At 31.9% G+C, this 24,163-nt stretch overlaps 1 protein-coding gene across 1 annotated transcript in view; it reads left to right on the top strand.

The window, feature by feature from the left end:
• The window catches only part of LOC126884038 (pentatricopeptide repeat-containing protein 2, mitochondrial-like), an 88,381-nt gene that overhangs the window by 23,502 nt on the left and 40,716 nt on the right, over window positions 1-24,163 (top strand). The window contains exon 2 of the mRNA XM_050649825.1: window positions 12,446-12,674. Within this exon, the coding sequence (XP_050505782.1) occupies window positions 12,446-12,674 (229 nt within the window). The remainder of the gene's footprint in view (window positions 1-12,445; window positions 12,675-24,163) is intronic.

The raw sequence follows: 24,163 nt of genomic DNA, 5'->3' as shown, positions 1-24,163 counted from the left end.
ACAAAAATTGGTAATGCTATGGCTGTTCAAAATTTGACTAAACTTGTGATTAGTTACTCGTTCAAGCCATTTTAACTACAGTTTTTTCAAAAATAAGCACTTTGAACCGATGAAATTTACAGATCATATAAATAATACATAAGCAAAGTAACTTGTGAAGTGGTAATGATAAAATTTATTCGGGGATGCTAATTAGGGGGTGATTTTGGCGATTTTTTACGAAAAACTAAAAGGGACGAACAATATTTTGAGCGTAACTCAATTACTTTTAATGTTACAAGTTTGTTTAAAAAACAAAAATAAACCTTTTTTTAAACACTTTAAAAAAGTTAAAATGAATTTTCTCCGAAAAGTGCTCCGTTTTTGGGTTATTTCACATTGAAATATTCGATTTGGAATTTGATGAAGAAGAACCTACTTTTCATTAGCTACAACTCTGCTTTTACGGGGTCTACAGACCTCAAGCATACACCATTTTTTTCAGTTTTTATAAGCTATATTTTTGCTAAGAATATTTTTTTCACTGAAATACTTACTTTTTGAGTTATCTCCGAAAAATCGCACAAAAACATGTTTTTTTCTGTTAAAAATGAACATATTCACTTGCAAATAACTCGAAAAGTATTAAGTTGGGGAAAAACTCTGTAGAACAAAAGTTGTTTAGAATTAGTCATTTTATCCAATTCCGGACTTATTTTGAATGTATATTTTTCACCTTTGAGAGGGGGGTATTCCCCTCCATTTTTGTAAAATGCAGGGGATGTAGAATTGTAAACTTTTTCTTATATAATAATAGACAATTTCAACTACCTATTCCCAAATTTTCATCCTTCCTTTATTTTTTTTTGAGGTCAGATTGTTCTTTGATCGGGCTAAATAGCCAATACCCAGTAGTTTACAATTACATTAAGTTGTGTTCACAACGAGGCGCCGACCCTCGCTCCCTGGTATCCCTCGTACTGCTCGTACCGTATTATCGATCGCCAGATGCATTATTTTAAATGCACGCGTTCACCAAAATTGAAGAGTAGGGTACTAAGCTCTAGGCTAGGATACGATGCGATGGTCTCCGTAGTGAACAAACCCTTACTCTTTAGTTTGCAATACTCCATTCAAATCGATATCACTCATCAGTGATGTCATATCGGTTTCGGTCAGCTTAAACTTTATCGTTTGCATGCAAGGAGCAAAAAATTTTCTCTGAATCTATTATTTTTTCCACTTATCCGGTTTTTCACTGGTTATTACTTTAAAGAGAAAAAACCAGTTGTAGCTTCTGATGAGGAATTAGTTCCATTAGATAGGCATCATCCTGCCTATAGCTTCTGATGAGGAATTAGATCCATTAGATAGGCATCATCCTGCCTTGAACATTGCCATAAAAGATTTTCATTGTAGTAATAACTGCTCAACAAACCAGAACAGCTCTTACTATTTGGATTTTAATAACACTGATTTTAATGCCTTCAATGATTACCTTTCTTGTATTAACTGGGATCAAATTCTTGAAAATGAAAGTCTAGATAAAATGTTAGATACCTTCTACGAAGTCATGTACTGTGCTTTTGAAATTTTTGTGCCAAAAAAAATGATGTCAACAAAAAAGTTTCCAAAATGGTTCTCGCCAGAACTAAAGAAACTAGTAATTGAAAAAAAGTTATCACATTTAAAATTGAAAGTTAGTTCCTCTCTAAATGATTATAATGCATTCTCGAGCCTTAGAAGTAAATGTAAAGCTCTAACAAAAACTTGTCATAATAACTTTATAAAAAAAAAAAACTGAGAATTCCATTCATAGTAACATTAAATCGTTTTGGTCATTCATAAATTCTAAACGAACGAGGACGGGTTTACCAAATGAAATGTCTTTGAACAGTATCACTTATACAACTCCAAATGATATTGCAAATGCATTTGCATTATATTTCTCGTCAGTTTATTATGAGAAAACAATCAGTAAACGTGTTTTACCTCCCACCACCAATATAACGATTAATTCCTGTAATATTACAATATCGCAAGTATATGAAAAAATTATGACGTTAGATGTGAACAGAGGTCCTGGTCCTGACAAAATACCTCCTATAGTTTTAAAGAAATGCAGTTTTATTTTGGCAAGACCATTGTGGAAAATTTTTAATTTGTCTTTGTATACGGGTTACTTTTCGGATCCTTGGAAATTAAGTTTTCTACGCCAATACATAAAGCTGGTAGTAGATCCGACATTACAAATTACAGACCAATTTCTATACTAAGTACTATTCCTAAGTTATTTGAAAGCTTAGTGTCGGACTAGCTCTCGATATGTTTCAAATTGTTTCCAGTAGATGGTTTTCAGAAACACAAATCATCGGAATTAAATCTTCTTTGCTATTTGGATGCGTTGTCAAGTGCTTTGGAGGGTGGGTATCAAATTGATTCTATTTATACACACTTCTCCAAGGCATTTGACAGGGTAAATCATAACATCCTATTGTCTAAATTAGAAGCTGCTGGAGTAAATGGGAAACTGTTCGAATGGCTGGAAAGCTACCTAATAGGAAGACGCCAAGCAGTAAGGATCCAGGATTGTCTATCTCAGGAGGTAGTTGTCAGTTCTGGTGTCCCTCAGGGTTCACATCTGGGTCCGCTATTATTTATTATATTTATAAATGATATTGCAGATATAAACTGTGATAAGCTTTTGTTTGCGGATGATTTAAAAATCATTTCGAAAATATCTAGTCCTGACGATTCTGAAAATCTGCAATATCAATTAAATAAAATACAGGATTGGTGTAAAGAAAATGAAATGGAGCTAAATGTCAAAAAGTGCCATAAAACTAGTTTTTATCAAGGTAGAACGTATATTCCGTTTGAATATAAACTTGATAACACACCACTGTGAGCGGCCGTGGAGTAACGGCATAATCGCTGGCCTCATACGCCAGTGCACGTGGGTTCGATCCCTGCCAAAGACAAATCATTTTCATTTCCAATAATGACACGAGCCGTCTCACCGTGCCTCGGAGAGCACGTTAAGACGTCGGTCCCCCTGGGTTAGTGTACATCGGCACTAGTTACTTGAAACAGGGTTAAAGATGTAAATGGCGCCGGAACTGTCCGGAAGGATCTCCCCGGCAAAAATGCCATACGATATTATTATTAACACACCACTAGATTGTGTTAATACAATAAGAGATCTTGGAATACTGTTTGACAAATCGCTAAAATTCGCAGATCATATCGATTCTATTATTTTAAAGGCATTACAGATGCTTGGCTTCATGAAACGAAACTGCTATGATTTTAAAAGTCCCAATACCCTAAAATTGTTATACTGTTCTCTTGTTAGACCTCACTTGGAATACTGTTGTAGTGTTTGGCCACCTTACGTGACCTTATATTTACGCAGAAAGAATTGAAAAAGTTCAAAATAAATTCCTTAGGTTTTTGGGATTTAAAATTAGAGCTATTAATGGGAGTAACAGGTTTTACAGTTATGACGAAATTAGAGCATTTATAAATATCAACACCCTGGAAGAACGTCGTTGTCACCATGATTTGAAAATTCTGTATAGTTTGTTAAATGATACAGCAAATAGTCATTATTTATTGTCTAAGGTTGGTTTTAAAGTTCCTTCATACAGTACTCGAAATGCTGTTGAAACCACTTTTCATGTACCATTTCATCGATGTAATTATGGCCTCAATGAACCTATAATTAGAATGTTACGTCTAGCAAATCAAAATACTGAGAGGCTTAATTTTAGTTCCACACCTAACCAATTCATACGCGACTTGCAACAAATTAATATTGCCTCTTAATTAAAAATGAATAACCATTTTCAATTTCGTTGCAAAACAAAAACACAGCCGAACCATATTCTAGTCCAATCAGAGAGTGCTTCAAGCACCCCTACCGGTTTCGAAACTTATTAGTCTCTCATCAGGAGGCACATATGCTGCTCTCCCTGATCCAACCAAAACAAACCCCAGCGTGCAGTCCCGGATTGCAACGAACGAAGTGGCATAGATGCCCTAGCGGCAACTGCTAGCAAAAAGACTAAGTTTTCACTCTAATGGCATATAAAACAGCATAATGCTATTCTACATCCCACCAGAATGAAAACAATGGGAACCTTCTCTGGTTACACCTCCGAGGCTTCTACAATTTGCGGAGGTGTAACCAGAGAAGGTTCCCATTGTTTTCATTCTGGTGGGATGTAGAATAACATTATGTTGTTTTATATGCCATTAGAGTGAAAACTTAGTCTTTTTGCTAGCAGTTGCCGCTAGGTCATCTATGCCATTTCGTTGGATCAGGGAGAGCAGCATATGTGCCTCCTGATGAGAGACTAATAAGTTTCGAAACCGGTAGGGGTGCTTGCAGCACTCTCTGATTGGACTAGAATATGGTTCGGCTGTGTTTTCGTTTTGCAACGAAATTGAAAATGGTTATTCATTTTTGATTTACATTTACTCTGTGTGGAGTATGAAGGGAACCATTCTCGTTGGAACTTTACCGCGTTGCACAGTGGTTCCAAATGCTGAAAACGTGGTCATGAGGCGAAAAACAAAAGATTCAATATTTAGGGATTTTCATATTTATAGTTGTTTTCTCATACTATCGTAGAGTCCTACAAGGCAGGTATGAGGATCAGACTGGATGTATTCTGGTTCACAACTCAGGAACAAGTGGGCCATGTCCGGGGTTATTTTGGCCGGCAGAGAAAGTGAAAAAGAACGTGTATATTGAAAACGCTGTAAAACGTTTTGTAGTCTATCAATTTTATCGCTGTAAAGCAGATTCTTCTTTTTTAAGTATGTAGTAATGTAAGATGTAACTTAAATCAACATTTGTTAACAATAAATGCCTTAAATTTGTTAATGCATAAATAGTGAAAATATACTTGAAATAATTAAAATTTTGTAAAGATGCATTCAAAAAGTACAAAATTCTGCATAATTCTGCGACTAATGTTTATTAATCTTAAAATATATAGTAAGGAGATACATAATCACTTTGGTTTAGCTGCCTATAACTGCCTAAGCATTGCTGGCAGTTGTTTGAATACAAAAGTGGGAAATGATGCATATTACATGAATCTGGCGATTGTTGAGTATGTATGGGCAGTTGTACATAAGTAATAGGTTCTGAATATTGTACTTCATAAAGAAAATATATTGGTAATCAGCAGTTTGAAAAGTCCCTTATAATATAAAATTTTAAACAAAAATGCGGCTAAAATAAAATTTTCGAATTTATTTCGTCTATATTGGATCCGCCATTTTGTTTAAAAAAAAAGTAATCTTAGATTTGTAATCAGCGACCTTAATCTACCAAATTTGACAAAAAAATTTCCTTTTTGATTGATATTTTCAATTTCTTTCCGCCATGTTGGATTCGCCATTTTGTTTTTCAGAAAAATAATGTCATATTCGTAATCAGCGATGTCAAAATCCCAACGAAAGTAATTCCAAATTGTATAAACAATATACGCTTTTAAAGGTTCATGACCACGTTTTCGGCATTTGGAACCACTGTGCGTTGAGCAGATGGGACGTGAATTGTAAATTGTAGAATTCCCTCATCTTCCTTAGTCTCAGCATCCGTATGGCTTGCAAATTGTAGAAGCCTCGGAGGTATAACCAGAGAAGGTTCCCATTGTTTTCATTCTGGTGGGATGTAGAATAGCATTATGTTGTTTTATATGTCATTAGAGTGAAAACTTAGTCTTTTTGCCTCTTAATTGTTTTGTCTTGTCCACCTTTACCAGTCTGTTTCTAATTTTTTCTCTATGTAATTTATTTCTTTTAACTATTATATTTTATGTGTTATATATACAGCGTGTCTACTTAAGTTGGAAACATGGGAAACTTTTTTGTTATTCATTTTACGAAAAAAAGTTATTCTTTATAAAAAGTTCTGCATGCCCTAAAACCTAAGATTCAATCATCAGATATCAAATTTTTTCAATACAGGGTGCGGCAAAAGTCAGTTCCCCGATTTTCACAATCGAAAAATATCGGAAAATGAAAATGCAAAACGTTTAATTAAATCGTAAATTTGGGTTACAAAGGTGCATATAAAAATCTAAGCTTTATGTTTGAACTGGTGTCCATCTTCCTCGATACAACGTTCACAACGGCTCGCAACGCTACGGCATGTTCGGTTGAGGATTGCCTTGTTCTGACGGAGGTGTTCAAATTCTTCCTCAATAATTTTGTCTTCAACTGTGGGAGAGTTTGCGGTCGCCTAGCATACACACTATTCTTCAGCAGACCCCATAAAAAGAAATCGCAAAAGAAAAACGCGTTCTTATTTCGTGTATTTGCCGCCCGCCTGCATGTTTAACTCGTTACTAACAACGCACCGACACACACAACGAACAGCAACACGTGACAGGCAGATGAACGAAACTCAAGGTTAACCCTACAAACAGTAGGGGACACCTAACTGTTATGCGAGGCCGATTGTTAGCATGTACTTATAGCGCTTATGCACGAAACTACATAGCGGGAACTGACTTTTGCCGCACCCTGTATTATACGAGGTATGTCAAAAAATATGAACTTCGTTTAAGAGTAAAGTACCTTTATTTCTCTCGATATCGAAAATTCTTATTACCAAAAGTTGTTTGGAAATAAAAACTAAAATCAAATATGCAATTACATGCTTCCAATTGGAAAAAAATATTTTCCAAATTTTTCTCAAATTTATTGATACTTAACTTCGTTTTTATTTATTACACATACGATAACTCTTTTATTATTACTTTTACGAAAGAAAGGTATTCTTTATAAAAAGCTCTGTGTGTCCTAAGACCGAAGATGCAACTATTAGATATCATATTTTATTAATTTTATACGAGGTATGTCAAAAAATATGAATTTCACTCAAGAGTAAAGTACTTTTATTTTTCACAATATTGAAAATTATTATTAAAAAAAGTTGTTTATAATTAAAAACTATGTTTCAATATGCAATTACATCCTTCTAATTGAAGTATTGTGAAATATAAAGGTACTATAATCTTGAGCGAATTTCATAATTTTGACACACCACGTATAAAAATAATAAAAGTTGATTTATCATGGTTGTGTCTTAGATTTTAGACCATGCAGATCTTTTTATGAAGAATAACTTTCTTTCGTAAAATGAATAATAAAAGAGTTATCATATTTGTAATAATTAAAAACGATGTTGGGTATCCATAAATTTGAGAAAATTTTTTTTTCAATTAGAAGCATGTAATTGCATATTATTTAATCTTAGTTTTTAATTCCAAACAACTTTTTATTATAAGAATTTTCGATATTGAGAGAAATAAAGGTACTTTACCCTTGACCGAAATTCATATTTTTTGACATACCTCGTATAATATTGAGAAAATTTGATATCTGATGATTGAATCTTAGGTTTTGGGGCATGCAGAACTTTTTATAAAGGATAACTTTTTTTCGTAAAATAAATAATAAAAAAGTTTCCCATATGTTTCCAACTTAAGTAGACACGCTGTATATGACTTATATTTAGTATACTAAATTGTTCCAAAATTTCTAAAAAATTGTAACTGTATTGGGCTTGTCCCGTGGAAATAAAAAGAAACAAAACAAAACAAACAAGTTATAACCGAGACAAAAAAACAACCGGAAAAACCGATTATTGCGGAGTAAAAAAACCGGTTTTAGGTTATAACCGGTAGGTTTTTTCCATCCCTACTACGGACCAAACAATGGTTCAGTCTTCGAAAAGAAAACACATACTGACCAAACCCGAAGGACCTGGTACCAAAAAAAGGCGAAATTTTATGGAATGTTATAAGAAGCTGAGGGAAACAGCGAAAACTAAAAACCTGCTTTATGTTTACCATGTTATTTTAAACACAATGCATAGATTTTAAAACTTATACTTGCTATATTAGCATTTGCTGTTTTTATATTTTATGAACAATATGTATTTTGTTCTTAATAAAAGTTTTGGTTTTATTTTATTTGACAATATTATATGCACTTCTTAAAAATGTCTGTTTTTTCTTTACCAGATAGAATAGCCTGGTACTGATACAGTTTCCAACAAGTTTGTATATTTCTTGTATGTATACAACTATTACTACACATAGATCTTTAAAAATTTACACATAGATGGCACTCACATTTCTTAAGAATTACCAGTCTATTGCGACTGGTGTATCTAGATACAGAATTCTACAGTACCAGTCAATTACAAGTGGTAAGCATATAACATAATAATTGAATTTTTCGTAATCACAGCGAAGGTGTTAATCGTAACAGCTATGTTAGGAGGGGTGGATGAGGAAATTTTGTGTAATTAATAAAAAGAAGCTATCGATACGAAAATGGATCGATAGAAGAGATAAACTAGGAGTTTTTTAGAATTTCTGAAAGTTGCATAAATTTTCTGTTAATGAAAATACACTCGAATAGAGCACAAGGATCCCTTTTTAAGAAGTATGATTTCTGCAATAACAAAATTACAAGCAGTCCTATACTTCCTTACTAGAGGGTGTAGTTTAAGGACATAAAACTGGATGGACTGGATGGAACTTATGGATGTACTCGACTAAACTACTTTCTAATCTTCCTGACCAAATTTTTGTTGTTCAGAATCTTTTAGTTAGTTTACTTGACTAACATACTAGCATCGTGCGAACTAGGCTTTACTTCCATATCATCATCATCATCATCATCATCATCATCAACTGACTGCATCTTTCCACATAAGGCGATTGTCATTACTGGATATCACGTGCCCTATCCATCTGAGTCTATTGGCCTTTACATATCTGACCAGATTTTTCTTTCCAAAGAGAGACTAACTCGTTGTATCTGCGCCTCCATTCAATTGTCACGCTACTGTCTCTGCAAGAGCCATTTCGTCGATGATGTGACAGTACCTCCTATCTGCTGTAACATGAGTTTTGTAGGAGAGACGAAAAACCTTTATTAGGGCTACCTCCTATTTTCATTAGATATTTTTCAACGAAAACTTTTCGTTTATAAATTTGCAAAAGTCTGTGTGTTATTGCGTTGCCGCTCCTGCAATACTTAGAGCAGATGTATCGATGGATTCTTATGTAGTTTTGTCTTCTGAATCCAAATCTGAAAACGGCATTTCGATATCTCTAACCGTCTTCGAGATAATCGACCTCAAAGTCTAAAATGTGACAATCCGGTTATTTCCTACCACGCACTAAACGTCAGCAGAAATCTTTGATTCGGAAGTAGGCTACTTTTTAAATCTAAATTTGTTAAGCAAAGCAAATGTTATTATTTACATTTGAGTTTGACACTTCGTGAATGTCAAACTAAATTTTAAATTATTTAGCTATTAATAAAGTATAAATGACATTTTATAGTGAATTTAATTATTAGGTATATAAAATAATATGTGTAATAAATGTATTAAAATACAATTTGAGTATATTTTGAAAGCAATAATACATATTATACTATATTAATAATGAATCAGTAGAAACGATTATATTTAAATTTGGTAAATTATAACTCCACTCGACCAGCGCACGACCACACAAGATCCAAGTAAAGTTCATCGGTAAAAAGTATCTTTATCATATGTATTATTTATTTTACAATATTGGAAAATTGTTATTTAAAATGTGGTTTGGAATAAAAAAGTATGTTCTGATATATGAAATTACATCCTTCTAATGGAAAAAAATATTTGACGAATTTTCTCAAATTATGGATACCAACATCATTTTCATTTATAACTCTTGTATTTTTAATTTGACGAAGAAAAGTTATTCTTCATAAAAATCTCTTCTTGGTCTAAGATTTATGATGCAACCATCATGAATCAAATTTTATTAATTTTATACGAGGTATGTAAAAAAATATGAATTTCGAGTAAAGTATCTTTATAGTTCACAACATTTAAATTAGAATGATATATTTGCACGTTAAAACATAATTTTTAATTATAAACATAGTTTATATGTATATACGTATATAAACAAAGTTTTCGTTATGATAATGCTCGCATTTTCAGCTTGTTTTAACTTGATTTATAAAATAAAATGTTGATATTTTTTATATCAAGTAAAAAAAATCATATGAAAACAGGAGGTAACTCTAAAAAAGGTTTTTAGTGTCTCCTGCAAAACTTATGTTACAGCAGATAGGAGGTATTGTTACATCACCTACAATATACATATAATTCGAAGGATTTTACATTCCCACACCACCAATTTATTTACTTCTCTTTTTTTTACTTCCATGTACTTAACCAAGTTTAATTATTTATTAGTTTACATTCTCAACACCTTTAGTACATTTTCTCACGGTTCTTGATGTATAGTTTAAAAAACCGCAAGGAATGACATGAAATTTGGCATACGCATAGCTAACATTTCAAAGAAAAAAAGTGATATTGTACCGATGTGTGCTTTTGCCTTGGGGGTGACCTTCACCCCTTCTCGGGGGTGAAAAAATATATGTTCAAAATAAGTCTGGAATTCGATAAACTGACTAATTCTAAGTAATTTTTATTCTATAGAGTTTTTTCACTAAGTCAATACTTTTCGAGCTATTTGCGAGTGAATATGTTCATTTCCCAATAAAAAAAAAACACGTTTTTAGACATTATTTTGCAAATAATTCAAAAAGTAAGTATTTTATCGAAAAGAAAAACATTCTTGTATAGCAAAAATATAGCTTGTAAAAAAGTGAAAAAAATGCTGTATGCATGAAATCTCTAGACCTAGTAGAAGCTAATGAATGGTAGATTCATATTCGCCAAATTCCAAATAGAATATTTCAACGTGAAATAATAAAAAAAAATAAAACACTTTTTGGGAAAAACTCATTACAACTTTTTTAAAGTGTTTCAAAAAAGGTTTATTTCTGTTTTTATAAAAAAAAGTTTCTAACATCAGATGTAAGCAAGTTACGCTCAAAATAAAGTTGTTCCCTTTTGTTTTGGCAAAAAAAAAATCGGGAAGATCACCTCCTAATTAGCAACTTAAATGAAATTAATTGTTACCGCTTCACAAGTTACTTTATTTATGTTGTGTTTATATAATCTGTAAGTTTTATCAATTCAAATTGCTTATTTAAAAAAAATTGGTTTTAAAGAACATTTTTGATTTTGAAAAAAATGCTTTTTTCAAATAACTTAAAAATTATTAGAGACACAAAAAACCCAAACACTAAAAAAAGCGGCTTTGCTTTTCTAAATATGTTGTATTTTTTTGTTTTTCTGTAACACAAAAATTGGTTAAGATTTGGTGTTTCTAAATGTGCGTACACTTGTGATTAGTGACTAGTTCAAGCTCTTTCAACTAGAACTCTTTCAAAAATAAAGAGTTTGAACCGATGAAACTTACAGAGCGTATAAATAATACATACACCAATAAAGTAATCTTTGAACTGGTAAAGAATAAGTTCACTTCAGATGCTAATTAGGGAGTGATTTTCCTGATTCTTGTACCAAAAAAGGGACCAAATTTATTTTGAGCGTATCTTGTTTACTTTGGATTCTTCAAATTTTTTTATAAAACAAAAATAAAGCTTTTTTTAAACAAATTAAAAAAGTTGTAATGAGTTGTCCCCAAAAAGTGCTTCAATTTTTGGTTATTCACGTTAAAATATTTGATTTGAAATTTGACGAATATGAACCTATTCTTCATTAGCTATAACTCTGCTTCTAGTTAAGACACCTATTACATATACCATTTTTCACTTTTTTCCAGGCTATAATTTTGCTAAGAATATTTTTTAAACAAAATAATTACTTTTTGAGTTATTTGCGAAAACCCGTCTAAAAAGGTGGTTATTTTGTTGAAAAATGTTCACATTCTCACATACAAATAACTCAAAAAGTATTGACTTGGCGAACAAACTATAGAACAAAAGTTGCTTAAAATTAGTCAGTTTATCTATTTCAGGACTTATTTTGGACATACAGTCGGAAAAATAAAAGAATACCCATGAACGAACATATAAAACACGCTGTATTTTCCTGTCACCGTGTCACAAAGAAAATTGTCCAGTGCACGTACATGTAACAATAATTATTACATGTACTTGCGCCGGCCAATTTTTTGTGTGACACAGTGACAGGAAAATACAGCGTGTTTTATATGTTCGTTCATGGGTATTCTTTCATTTTTCCTACTGTATATTTTTTCACCACCGAGAAGGGGTGAAAGTCATCCCAGGGCAAAAGCACACATCGGCACAATATCACTTTTTTCTTTGACTTGTTAGCTAGCTGTCTGCTAAATTTCATGTCAATCAAAGCGGTTCTTTAAAATTTAGAGGTTTTGCAATTTTTTACCGTTAGCGAATGTACTATTTGCAAAAAATTATTTCCACATATTATAAAGTAAACAAAATGTGCAACAATTGGGATACTTTGGGGTTTAAATAAAGGTTTACATTAATTTAGTTTTAATTTAGGATTTTTGGTAATTTTTAGATGCAAGACCCTTATATTCAAAGGTAACATTAGGAATTGATATGTTTTTACAACAATGCCAAACGACAGGAAAACAAATGGAAAATATATCTGAAAAGTTCAAAGAAAAAATGTTTGAGTTTAGTCAAGATGAAGGCAAGCACATGGTGTTTACAGAAGATTTAAAAAATATGATACATTTATCCAAAGATGAAAAAGATCTGGATTTAGTGGTCAAGATGATAAAAAAGTAAGTAACATTCATTTACTTAAAAAAAATTTAATATATAAAAAATTTCATGCTATAACAAATATAAATAACTTGAAGCATAACAATTCATTATAATTAAATTAATCCTATTGTGGGGAACAGAGAGATTCCAATCATCAATGCTGCAGTAGTTACACACTGAATATGAATATGATCTCCACAGATTAATGCATATTTTCAATACAACAAGCAAACAATTTATTATGATGACCAGCAGAAAAAACCAAATGTATGACATCAACATGTTGACCACAATAAAAACAGCCAAAATTGAATACATCCATCACATTATGAGGAACAGCAAGAGATATGGACTGCTGCAACTAATCTTACAGGGAAAAAAGTAGTAGGAAAATGAGGACCAGGAACGCAAAGGATTTTTCTGGCTGAAAAATAGACGTGTGTGGTGTAGCACAACAATCACAAATCTTTTCGAGCAGCAGTGTGCAAAGCACAGATTGCCATGATGGTCGCCAACATCGAAAATGGATCGGCACTACAAGAAGATGACAATATCGAAATACCTATTATGATGTAAAATTGAAATTGATGGGAAGATAATAAGGTAGGAAATGCAGTTTAAAAATCTGGTAATAGCTATAATTAGTTATATCGCCGCCGCCTACGAAAAGTATAACTCCGAAAAATGCCGTTAAGAATACAACTTTCAATGGACGCCGCGAAAAATATTATTTTCGATTATATGATTGTGAAAATTATAATCCCTAATACAGCGTTAGCGAAAAAATTTATTTTTTGAGGAGTATCAGCAAAAAACATCATTTCTGTTTGTGGGTCCGTCCACGAAAATTATAATTACTTAAAGTTCTCAGAAATAATTGTTTTAGTGGTCAGAAACAGAAACAGAAAGGAAAATAATTGTTTTCGTCGGCATTTATTATGAACTAAATCTTTTCGTTATAAATATTTCGGGAGTTGTAATCTTCGCGGACACGTATATAAAAAAAAATTTATCGCCAACACTTATCAAAGAGTTATTATTTTCACTGGAAATCTATTAGGAATCACATTAATCATATGTACCAGATATCTCTATATAAGTATAGTTATAGTCTAAGAAGTTAGATGACAAGCCTTGAGGGTAAACAAAGTGACAGGATCTCTTACTGATACAGTCTGCATGAACAAACATTTAAGACAAGAAACAAAAGCAAGGATCTTTAAAGCAGCAATTATACCTGCAATGATATACACAGTCAAGACGAGACACAAAGTATCCAAAACGAAATTTCTGCTAGAAATGACACTAATGAGAATATTCCAAAGAATATCAGTAAAAAACCTACTGTATCGAGAGAGAGAGAACGGAGAACTCAAGAAAAATGTATAATTATAGCGCCACACTTCATTTATTATTATTTTTTTAATTGCTAAATTTAAATATTAACTTTCTTTTCTAAACGAAAATAATATGGGTCATTTAAAATTCACATGTGTTTCGCTCCTAAAATACAAAACCAGATTGTATAAAATTAATGTTTTTTTCTGGGAAACAAATTCTCCATTAAATAGTCTTTGTCAGACCTTAATAAATCACTTTTGAAATGCATTCGAAGACGCTTCTAAGGGCCAGCCTTAAGGGCCCCTTGTTTTCAGTCAGTCGATCCACAACAACGAGTCGATATACAACCCTCGCTGGGCCAAATAATAACAACCCTCTTACGAAATATAAGCACGCCTTTTTTTAACCAAAAATAAATAAATATTAGTGTTCGGTATTTTTACACTTATTTTAATTCGATTTAATCGTTTCCGAACACCACCACGGAGCATAATATAGAAGACATAAATAGATGGGTAAACAAAAGGAAACATAAATGGAACGAAGAATGGAATCTCAGAATGGAAGGAGTTGGGTCGTAAGATCTGAACAAGGCAAATTACCACATGGTTGAAGAAATGATGGAAGAACGCTGCTTTGGGATTATAGCAGGGTAGTCTGCTATCTTTAGGGCCTGCGGTATACAGGGAAGGTAACAGTTCCCAGTGCTACGCTCCAACCACATATTATTACCTTTGGTTTTACCCAAGGTATTCATTTTATTGAGTCGACCTGGGGTCTATAGACATTTTTAAAAATGCCGGTGCTGGGATTCGATCCGCGGCTCACCTGCTCTGAAGTCAGATATGCTACCGCCTGAGCTGTCCGTGCTATTTGTGTACAAATAAGATATGGTGTGATAATTTAAACAATACAGAAGGCTGATCTGAAACAAGAACTGGGCCTTAGGAGCATACATACAGGGTGAGTCATGAGGAACTGTACATACTCCTACCTCGGATGGAGGCCCCTATGGGGAATATCAAATGACCATTAAAAAGTGTCTGCTCCCATTGTTTAATAATATACAGGGCGAGTTTCGCATTTTGACAGAAATTTGTATTCGTCATAATTTTTGAACAGTCAGATCGATGTGTCTCTTATTTTGGTCAATCGTTACACTATTACCACCTAATCAACTGATTTATTCAAACTAGAAAAAAATCATGTCCGGCTTTAAAAAAATTAGTTCGTTTGGGCCTTAGAAAAAATTTCACCCTGTATACGCTTTTTGAAAACTCTAATATGAATTTTACAAATTAGACAAATAGGCAATTAAAATGGCATATTTATTTTTTTCCGCACACGATTGCTTATTTTTTTTATAAAAAAATCAAATTTGACTATGAATTAAAAGTTTGGTAGAGTGAACCATAGATTTAACAAAATTAACTTTTATTACCAAAATTAATTTTTTTTTAACAAATATTTAATTTATGTTACCACCCAATCAACTGATTTATTCAAACTAGAAAAAAATCAGGCCCGGATTTAAAAAAAATAAGTTCGTTTTGGTCTTAGAAAAAATTTCACCCTGTATACGCTTTTTGAAAACTCTAATACGAATTTTACGAATTAGACAAATAGGCAATAAAAAGGGCATATTTGTTTTTTCCCCACACGATTACTTAATTTTTTATTAAAAAAATCAAATTTGACTATGAATAATTAAAAGTTTGGTAAAGTGAATCATAGATACTGAATTTTTTTTTGAACAAATATTTAATTTATGTTACCACCCAATCAACTGGTTTATTCAAACTTGAAAAAAATCAGGCCCGAAATTAAAAAAATAGTTCGTTTGAGTCTTAGAAAAAATTTCACCCTGTATATGTTTTTTAGAAACTCTAATATGAATTTTACAAATAAGACAAATAGACAATTAAAATGGCATACTTTTTTCCCCACACGATTACTTAATTTTTTATTAAAAAATCAAATTTGACTATGCATAAAAAGTTTGGCAAAGTTTTTGCATAGATTTAAAAAAATTAACTTTTTTTACAAAAATTAATTTACAAAAACAACGTTTTTATTTAAATTAAAAGTTTTAACATTTTTTTTCTGACACGTCTAGATCTAAAACTCCCCATAACACTTCTTTTGGACTTTATAGTTTAACCGTTGATTGATAAATACGGAAAGATACGAAAGCCTATGCATTATTTTGTTGTCTTTAAAACCTGCCCGTATAGTGGCGCGCCTAGCTTAAATTTGTTGGAACTAGCCTTAGAGGGAAGTGTAAAATTCTCCCTACTCAAGGAACTAGCCAAGAACACGCGGTTATTTTGCGTGGCCCGTATTCAAAATTTTAACGCAGCAGTCACTATCATATTAATTTGTATTATTTTTTTTTGTTTTTGTTTCTGCAAAAATGTTGAAAATATAAATTGACTATAGAGTTTTTTTTTTCACTAGTCTTGACCTCACAAGTAAATAAGTTAATTTCGAGTTATTTGCGAGTGAATATATTCATTTCTCAAAAAATAGTACTTTTTTAGACGGATTTTCGCAAATAACTTAAAAAGGAAGTATTTCACCAAAAAAAAAAACATTCATAGCAAAAACACAGCTTATCAAAAAGGGAAAAAATATGTTTTATATAAATATGACATATGAAGTCGTAGACCCAGTAAAAGCAGAGTTGTAGCTAATGAAAAGTGGGTTCTTATTATTTGTCAAATTCAAAATTGAATATTTCTACATAAAATAACCAAAAAATTAAGAACTTTTCGGGGAAAACTCATCATAACTTTTTTAAAAAGTTTAAAAACAGCTTTATTTTTTTGAGTTTCTAGTATCAGAAGTAAACAAGTTGCGCATAAAATAAAGTTGATCCCTTTTTTTTGTAAAAAAAATGCTTTTTCACGCTTCTTTAAAACTATCTTTTACAAAAAAGGACCAACTTTATTTTCAGCGTAACGTGCTTACTTTAATGCTAGAAACTTTTTTAAAAACAAAAACAAAGCTTTTTTAAACACTTTAAAAAAGTTGCGATGAGTTTTCCCAGAAATGTGCTTTATTTTTTGGTTATTTCACGTTGAAATATTCGATTTGGATTTGACGAATAAGAACTTACTTTTCATTAGCTACAACTCTGCTTCTACTGAGTATAAAGACTTGATACAGACATTTTTTTAAATTTTTTATAAACTATATTTTTATTGAATACTTTTTTCGATAAAATACTTAGTTATTGTGTTATTTGCGTAAAACCATCTAAAAACGTGTTTTTTTTTTGTTAAAAAACGAACATATTCACTCGCAAATAACTCGAAAAGTATTAGCTTAGTGAAAAAACTCAATAGAACAAAACTTGCTACAATATAATCAGTTTATCCACTTGATAGATACTAGATAGTATTAGACTTATTGTTATTATAGCTACCTAGCCTTATACAAAGTGGGTTTAGAAAGTCCACATCTACATTAGACAACCTAGTGGATATTGAATCTGTAATTCATGGGTCATTTGGATGTCATCAAGTATGTTTGGCTTATGGCTATCTTTTATTATATTTTATAATGCGTGCCATTTGGGGATTAGATGTAAGAATTCTTTGAAGTTGGTCAATTCCAGGAAATATAAAATTTATTAGTAATTTCCTATATAGATGAAACTTATTCGAATAGATAACGTTCTTTTAGACTCAAAAATCCAATTAAACGACATTCCTCAATGGTCTACTCGTTGCACTTTTCCTTATTGCCATCAATGACATCGCTAAATCACTTAACCCACTAGTCATTTAGAAATTAGAGAATTGATCGAACACTACTGGCCTAGAATTTTCTCCCACTAAAACGAAAACAATAATCTTTAGTAAAACTCGAAAGAAGCACATTATACTACCAAAAATCTACCTAAAGAATTTCTTCTTCTTCTTTTTTATATAGGTAGTACTGCCTGTTTTTCTTCAATGGTGCCTTTCATTCTGCCCCTAAGTTGTCATTCCATCTTTTCCTTGGGCGTCCTATACTTCTTCTGCCTAACGGTGACTTGTCCCTGGCTATTCTTACTATCTTTGATTCAGACATCCTGCTTATGTGTTCATTCCACTCTTCTTTTCTATTCTTTACCCAGGTATTTATATTGCCTACCCCACATATGCATCTGATTTCCTGACTTCTTACCCTATCCCGTAGTCCTTTTCCAGCAATCCTTCTTAAGATCTTCATTTCGTTGGTCTCCAGACGTCTTTGTATTTTGCTTGCATCTGGTCTTGTTTCGGCAGTGTAAGTCATAACTGGTCTAATAACTTCAGTCAAATGACTTATATATTCGGTCCTTTGTTTCCACTCTAAGATGTTTGTTTTTCCAAATTGTGTCGTTTAGGCATCCGGCCGTTCTACTGGCTTTAATTATTAGTCTTTAACCTCTTCTTCGATATTATTGTCGGCTGATAGATTAATTCCCAGGTATTTACTTTTATTGTCTAAGTCCAATTTGCATCTTATTGGTTCTTTGGATATTACTAAGCTTTTTGTTTTTTGGGCTGATATTTTCATATTCATTTCTTTTGCGTTAATGTTGAATTCGTGCAGTAATCTTTGTAGGTCGTCTTCGCACTCTTCTACTAACACGGTGTCATCAGCGTAACAGAGTATTTTTATCTCTTTATCGCCTATTTTTTACCCTCTTTTTTTCTTCACTTGTTCTATTATTGCATCCAGCGTTATGTTAAACAGTAGAGGGCTTAGTGAATCTCCTTGCTGGATTCCTGTGTTTGCTTCTATATGGGTTCTGTTATTATTCCATTGACTTTCATTCCTATTTTATTTCGTACTTAAATGTTTTCTATCAGTTTTATAATATCCAGTGGTAAATTTTTTTCATATAGTAGGTGTATCACATCTTTTAATTGTATTCTATCAAACGCTTTCTCTAGGTATATAAAACAGAAAAACCCGCGCTTGTTATATTCTAATGATTTTTCCGCTATTTCTCTTATCACAAAAACTGCATCGTTATGATCTTCCACTTCTAAATCCTTGTTGTTAAACCGATATATTTATGCACGCCATTATTTTCTTCATCAGTATTTTTGTTGTGAGTTTCAGTATAGTGCTTACTGGGGTCTGCCCTATCACTTTTCTTAAATAACGCTATCATCTGAGTGGTACTCCATTCTTCTGGAATTCTTCCTGTATTTATTATTTTACTTATCAGGATATTCAGTTCTTTGTGAAGTCTCTCTCGTCCGTATTTTAAAAGTTCTTAGCTATTCAATCTTTCCCTGGTGCTTTTCGATTTTTCATCTGTTTTAAGGCGTTTGTTATATCTTCCTCTTTAATTTCTGTTTGCTCATCCGATTCTAATCCTGGTTTTCCAGTTCTTCATGATTAGCTGTTTGATACAGGTTTTCTAGGTAAGTTGTCCATGTATTTGTATCAATATGTTTTACTTCTATCAATTCCTTCATCTCTGCTGTTTGACCTCTTATCATTTTCCACATTTCGTTTTGCATCCCGTATAAGTCGTGCTCCATCTCTTTTGAAAATGCTTACCATTGTTCTGTTTTCTTCCTTCTTACTATTGAGTTTAACTCATTTCAAACTCTTTTATATTCTTCATATGTTTGTCTCGTTCTTTTGAATTTGTATTCTAGCTAGATTTTCTTTTTTTCTTGGCATTTTATTTTTATTTCTTCACAGATCCATGGTGTTCTCCTTTTCTTTCGTATACGTTTACTTATCTTACGTTCTCCAAGTGCGTCCGTTACTGCCATTTTGATATTATCTCTAATCTTTCTCCAACTTTCTTCTATGTCTTCATCTGGCCCCTGATTCTAAATCAAATTTCGACACTAAACAAGTCGCTTTCAATATGGCGACGGTTGAAATGCGATTGTGCGAGCCTTGTGGATTTGAGTTGAACTAACGAAGTGACGTCATGAAATAGCGACTATCGAAATTAATAGCGACTTTAAAAAGGGTGTTGATATTATAATTTCGACTGTCGAAATTATTTGACACGGAGATGAATGAATGGCCAAAAGCGAGGTTAGGTTTAGTTTAGATGTGTTTTGTTTATTTCTTGCAAGGAAAACTAAAGCAAAAGGTATTATAATATAGCTGGGTTTAATTGAAATTTGCTTGTTTTGAGGAATTAGATAGAATAGTATTAAATTAGAAATATAATAATTGAGAATGTCCACAACATGAATCATCAACTCAATGAAAGATGTAAGGTAATAATCTGGGAAAATTAGTAAAAAACAAGAAAAATTAATTACCAGCTATTTTATTGCTGGACATGCTGAAATCAAATCTTAAGATTTCCTATATTAGTAATATAGCTGTGCAAAGTCCACAGAAAGTGTGCTATTTTGTTTATAAACAAATTAGCGCTCCGAAATCTTTTTTTATTATTGCTCTATAACTCCGAAAATTTTAACTTTAAACCAAAACACTCACATAAAAATTGACAGTAATTCTGCACATTGATAATTTATTCCAATTTCCTTCGACGGAAATTTTCCTCGGAAATTCGGGTTTTCCAAACAAAATCTTTAATTTTCAACTAAAATTTGAGGGAAGTAATTATTTATCAATAATTAAATTATTTGGTGACAGTGACATAAATCTTTTTTGTTATAAGTGTCTTGAAGATATGAAAATTTGTATGTACAAAGAGGACCGGAATTAAAAGGTATCTAATGGTTCAAAGATTAAAATCCTGTTGTTTATAACTCTGTCGCAAATGCCGGTCAAATTTGACCGGTTATACCTGGAATCACTCCTCGCAATTCAATTTGTTTTTCTTCGAAAAGGACACAGAAGCCGTGCCCTTTTCAACAGCGTTAACTTAATTTAATTAAATCTAATATTTTCTGAGGGGTTCTATTTGTTTATAAGCCAAAAAATTGTTTCTTTATAACATTCCTGAGACCGCTCAAATGGTCCAATTTCAATCCTGTAAGGTACGTTGAATAGGTATAGTGCTTTTTTATACGAAAATCATAGTTATTCTGGTGTATCATAATCTTTCTGGTTATTATTTCGACCGAAATTTTTTAATTAACATTTTAATTATTGCTAAACTATTGGTTAGATTGTCGCCGGTCTCCTGATATACAGAGAGGGGCTAAATTATGGAATAAATTCATTTTCTCTAAAATGGACGATTTTAGAGAAAAATCCCGAAACAGGTCGATTTTTATTTTTAAATTAAATTTCTTGGCATATATTTCAAACTAGTGACGTCATCCATCCGAGCGTGATGACGTAATCGATTATTTTTTTAAATAGGAATAGGGGTTCGTGTTGTAGCTCATTTACAAAGGCGTTCAATTCTCTATTCAGTATTATAAACATTAATATCATTATTTATACAGGGAGGTCAAAAAAATTTTTGAATTAAATTAATTGACGCAAGAAGAAGAATGCATGTAATTTATTTAACTCAAAATACATTCTATTGCTGTCAGAAAATAGAAAAAAATGTTTATTTTGCAAATAAACATTGCTTTTAGCTTAAATTAAATGTTCAAACTGCCAATAGGTAGGAGGGAGGCTGTTTGTGATTTAATTTAAGCGAAAAGAAATGCTTATTTGTGAAATAAACCTTTTCTTCTATTTTCTGACATCAGTACAATGTATTTTGAGTTAAATAAATTACATACATTCTTCTTTTTGCGCCAATTAATTTAATTCAAAAATTTTTTTTGGCAACCCTGTATAAATACCTAATGATAATAATGTTTATATTACTGAATAGAGAATTGAACGCCCTTTCAAATGACCTACCACACGACCCCTATTCCCATTAACAAAATTATCGATTACGTCATCACGCTCAGATGGATGACGTCACTAGTAAGAAATATATGCCAAAAAATTGTAATTTAAAAATAAAAATCGACCTCTTTCGGGATTTTGCTCCAAAATCGTCCGTTTTAAAGAAATGAATTTATTCCATAATTTAGCCCCTCTGTATAATCTACTATAATAAATCTTTCATGTCATCAATTATTTAATTATTGATAAATAATTAGGTACTTCCCTAAAATTTTAATTGAAAATTGCAGATTTTTTGGGAAAACTCGGATTTTCTGAGTAAAATTTTTGTTGAAGGAAATCGGAAAAAAAATAACTTTGTGCAGAACTAAATTACGGTGAATTTTTATTTGAGTGTTTTTGGCTCAAAGGAAAAATTTTAGGAGTTACAGACCACTAATTGAAAAATAAAGAAGATTTAGAAGTGCTAATTTGTTTATAAATAAAATAACACACTTTCTGCGGACTTGTCATACCCCATATTACTAATAAAGTAACGCATAAATTCGTTATTTCGTAAACTGGTTACTTTAAGGAAAATTCCCGAAACACGTCGATTTTTATTTTTAAATTACGGTTTTTTGGCATATATATCATACTAGTGAAGTCATCCATCTGGGCGTGATGACGTAATCGATGATTTTTTTAAATGAGAATAGGGGTCATATGATAGCTCATTTAAAAGGGTATTCAATTCTCTATCCAAGAATATAAACATTAACATAATTATTTATACAGTGTGTTCAAAAAACATTTTTTAATTAAAATAAGTGAGACAGAAAGAAGAATATAATGTAATTATTTAATTCAAAATACATTTTACTACTGTCAGTAAACAGAAAAAAATTTTATTTGACAAATAAACATTGATTTTCGCTTAAAAGAAATGTTCAAACTGCCAAGCGACAGGTGGGTGGCAGCTTTAACATTGAATTTAAGCAAAAAACAATATTTATTTCTCAAATAAACATTTTTTTCCTGTTTTCTGACAACAGTAAAACGTATTTTGAATTAAATAAATTACGTACATTCTTCTTTTTGTTTCAATTATTTTAATTAAAAAAATGTTTTTTGAACACCTTGTATAAATAATTAGGTAAATGTTTATATTAGTGAATAGAGAATTGAATACCCTTTCAAATGAGCTATCACATGACCATTCTCATTTAAAAAAATCATCGATTACGTCATCGCGCCCAGATGGATGACGTCACTAGTATGATATATATGCCAAAAAATCTGAATCTAAAAATAAAAATCGACCCGTTTCAGGATTTTTCATTAATGTCGCTGGTTTACGAAATAATGAATTTATGCGTTACTTTATGGACGCACTGTATATGCAATCTTAATATTCGATTTTAGCAATAAAATAGCTGGTAAATAATTTTTCCCAAAAATGGCATTTTTTCGATAATTTTCCCAGACTATCAACAAGTTCCAATAAACGGGAGCGCCAACCCAAATTCTGAGCAGTCTCAACATGATAAAGTTAATATCCCCAGTTGTAACTAATATCGAAATGAATAAGAATCGCTATATTCTGCGGCTGTCATGGCGGTGTCGAAATGAAATTGCGACTGTCGAAATGAATTAGAATCAGGGCCCTGGTGTTATGTAGTTTTCGTTCAGTACTTTTTGCAGTCTTTTCTGGTATAGATCTCGTGTTGACAAGTCTTGTAGCTGTTCTACCGTTATTCTTGTCTCACATTTAATAGGGTCTTTTTTCCTGTTTTTTTGTAGATGTATTCTGATTTTTCCAAGTACTAGGTTGTGATCACTTCCGATATTAGCTGCACTTAAACATCTTATGTCTAGTACTTGAGAATGATGGATGTTTCTGTTTTTCAATATATAATCAATATCGGATCTGTGTGGTCTTGTATATATAATCAATATATAATCAATATATAATCAATATCGGATCTGTGTGGTCTTTTGAATGTATATTTTTGTTGATCTAATAAGTGGTTCCTAAAGAGTTTACAATAAATTATTCAGAATTGATTAACTTCTTGGGAATAAAACTGGATAATCGTCTATCTTGGTAAGACAATATACACTCACTCCGACAGTCAGTTCAAACGGGCTCAACTTAATGAAAAATATCTCTCATAAACAATGGGATGCCGACTTCCAAACTCTTATGACTGTTCACTGAAAGTTGGGTTTCAACCTGAGATACAAACAATACGCTAAAGTATTACGTTTGGCTTGTTCTCTTGTATGGAATGAAAGCATGGATAATAAAGGCCAGGTCCTAACAGGCTTGAAGTCTTTGAAATGAGGTGCCTGCACCGAATGCTTAAAATATCATGGACATACTTAGGGACATATTGCGAGGAGA

The sequence above is a fragment of the Diabrotica virgifera genome, chromosome 4, assembly GCF_917563875.1.
Source record: "Diabrotica virgifera virgifera chromosome 4, PGI_DIABVI_V3a".
Taxonomy (NCBI): Eukaryota; Metazoa; Arthropoda; class Insecta; order Coleoptera; family Chrysomelidae; genus Diabrotica; species Diabrotica virgifera.
This window is presented reverse-complemented; position numbering and strand designations above follow the sequence as displayed.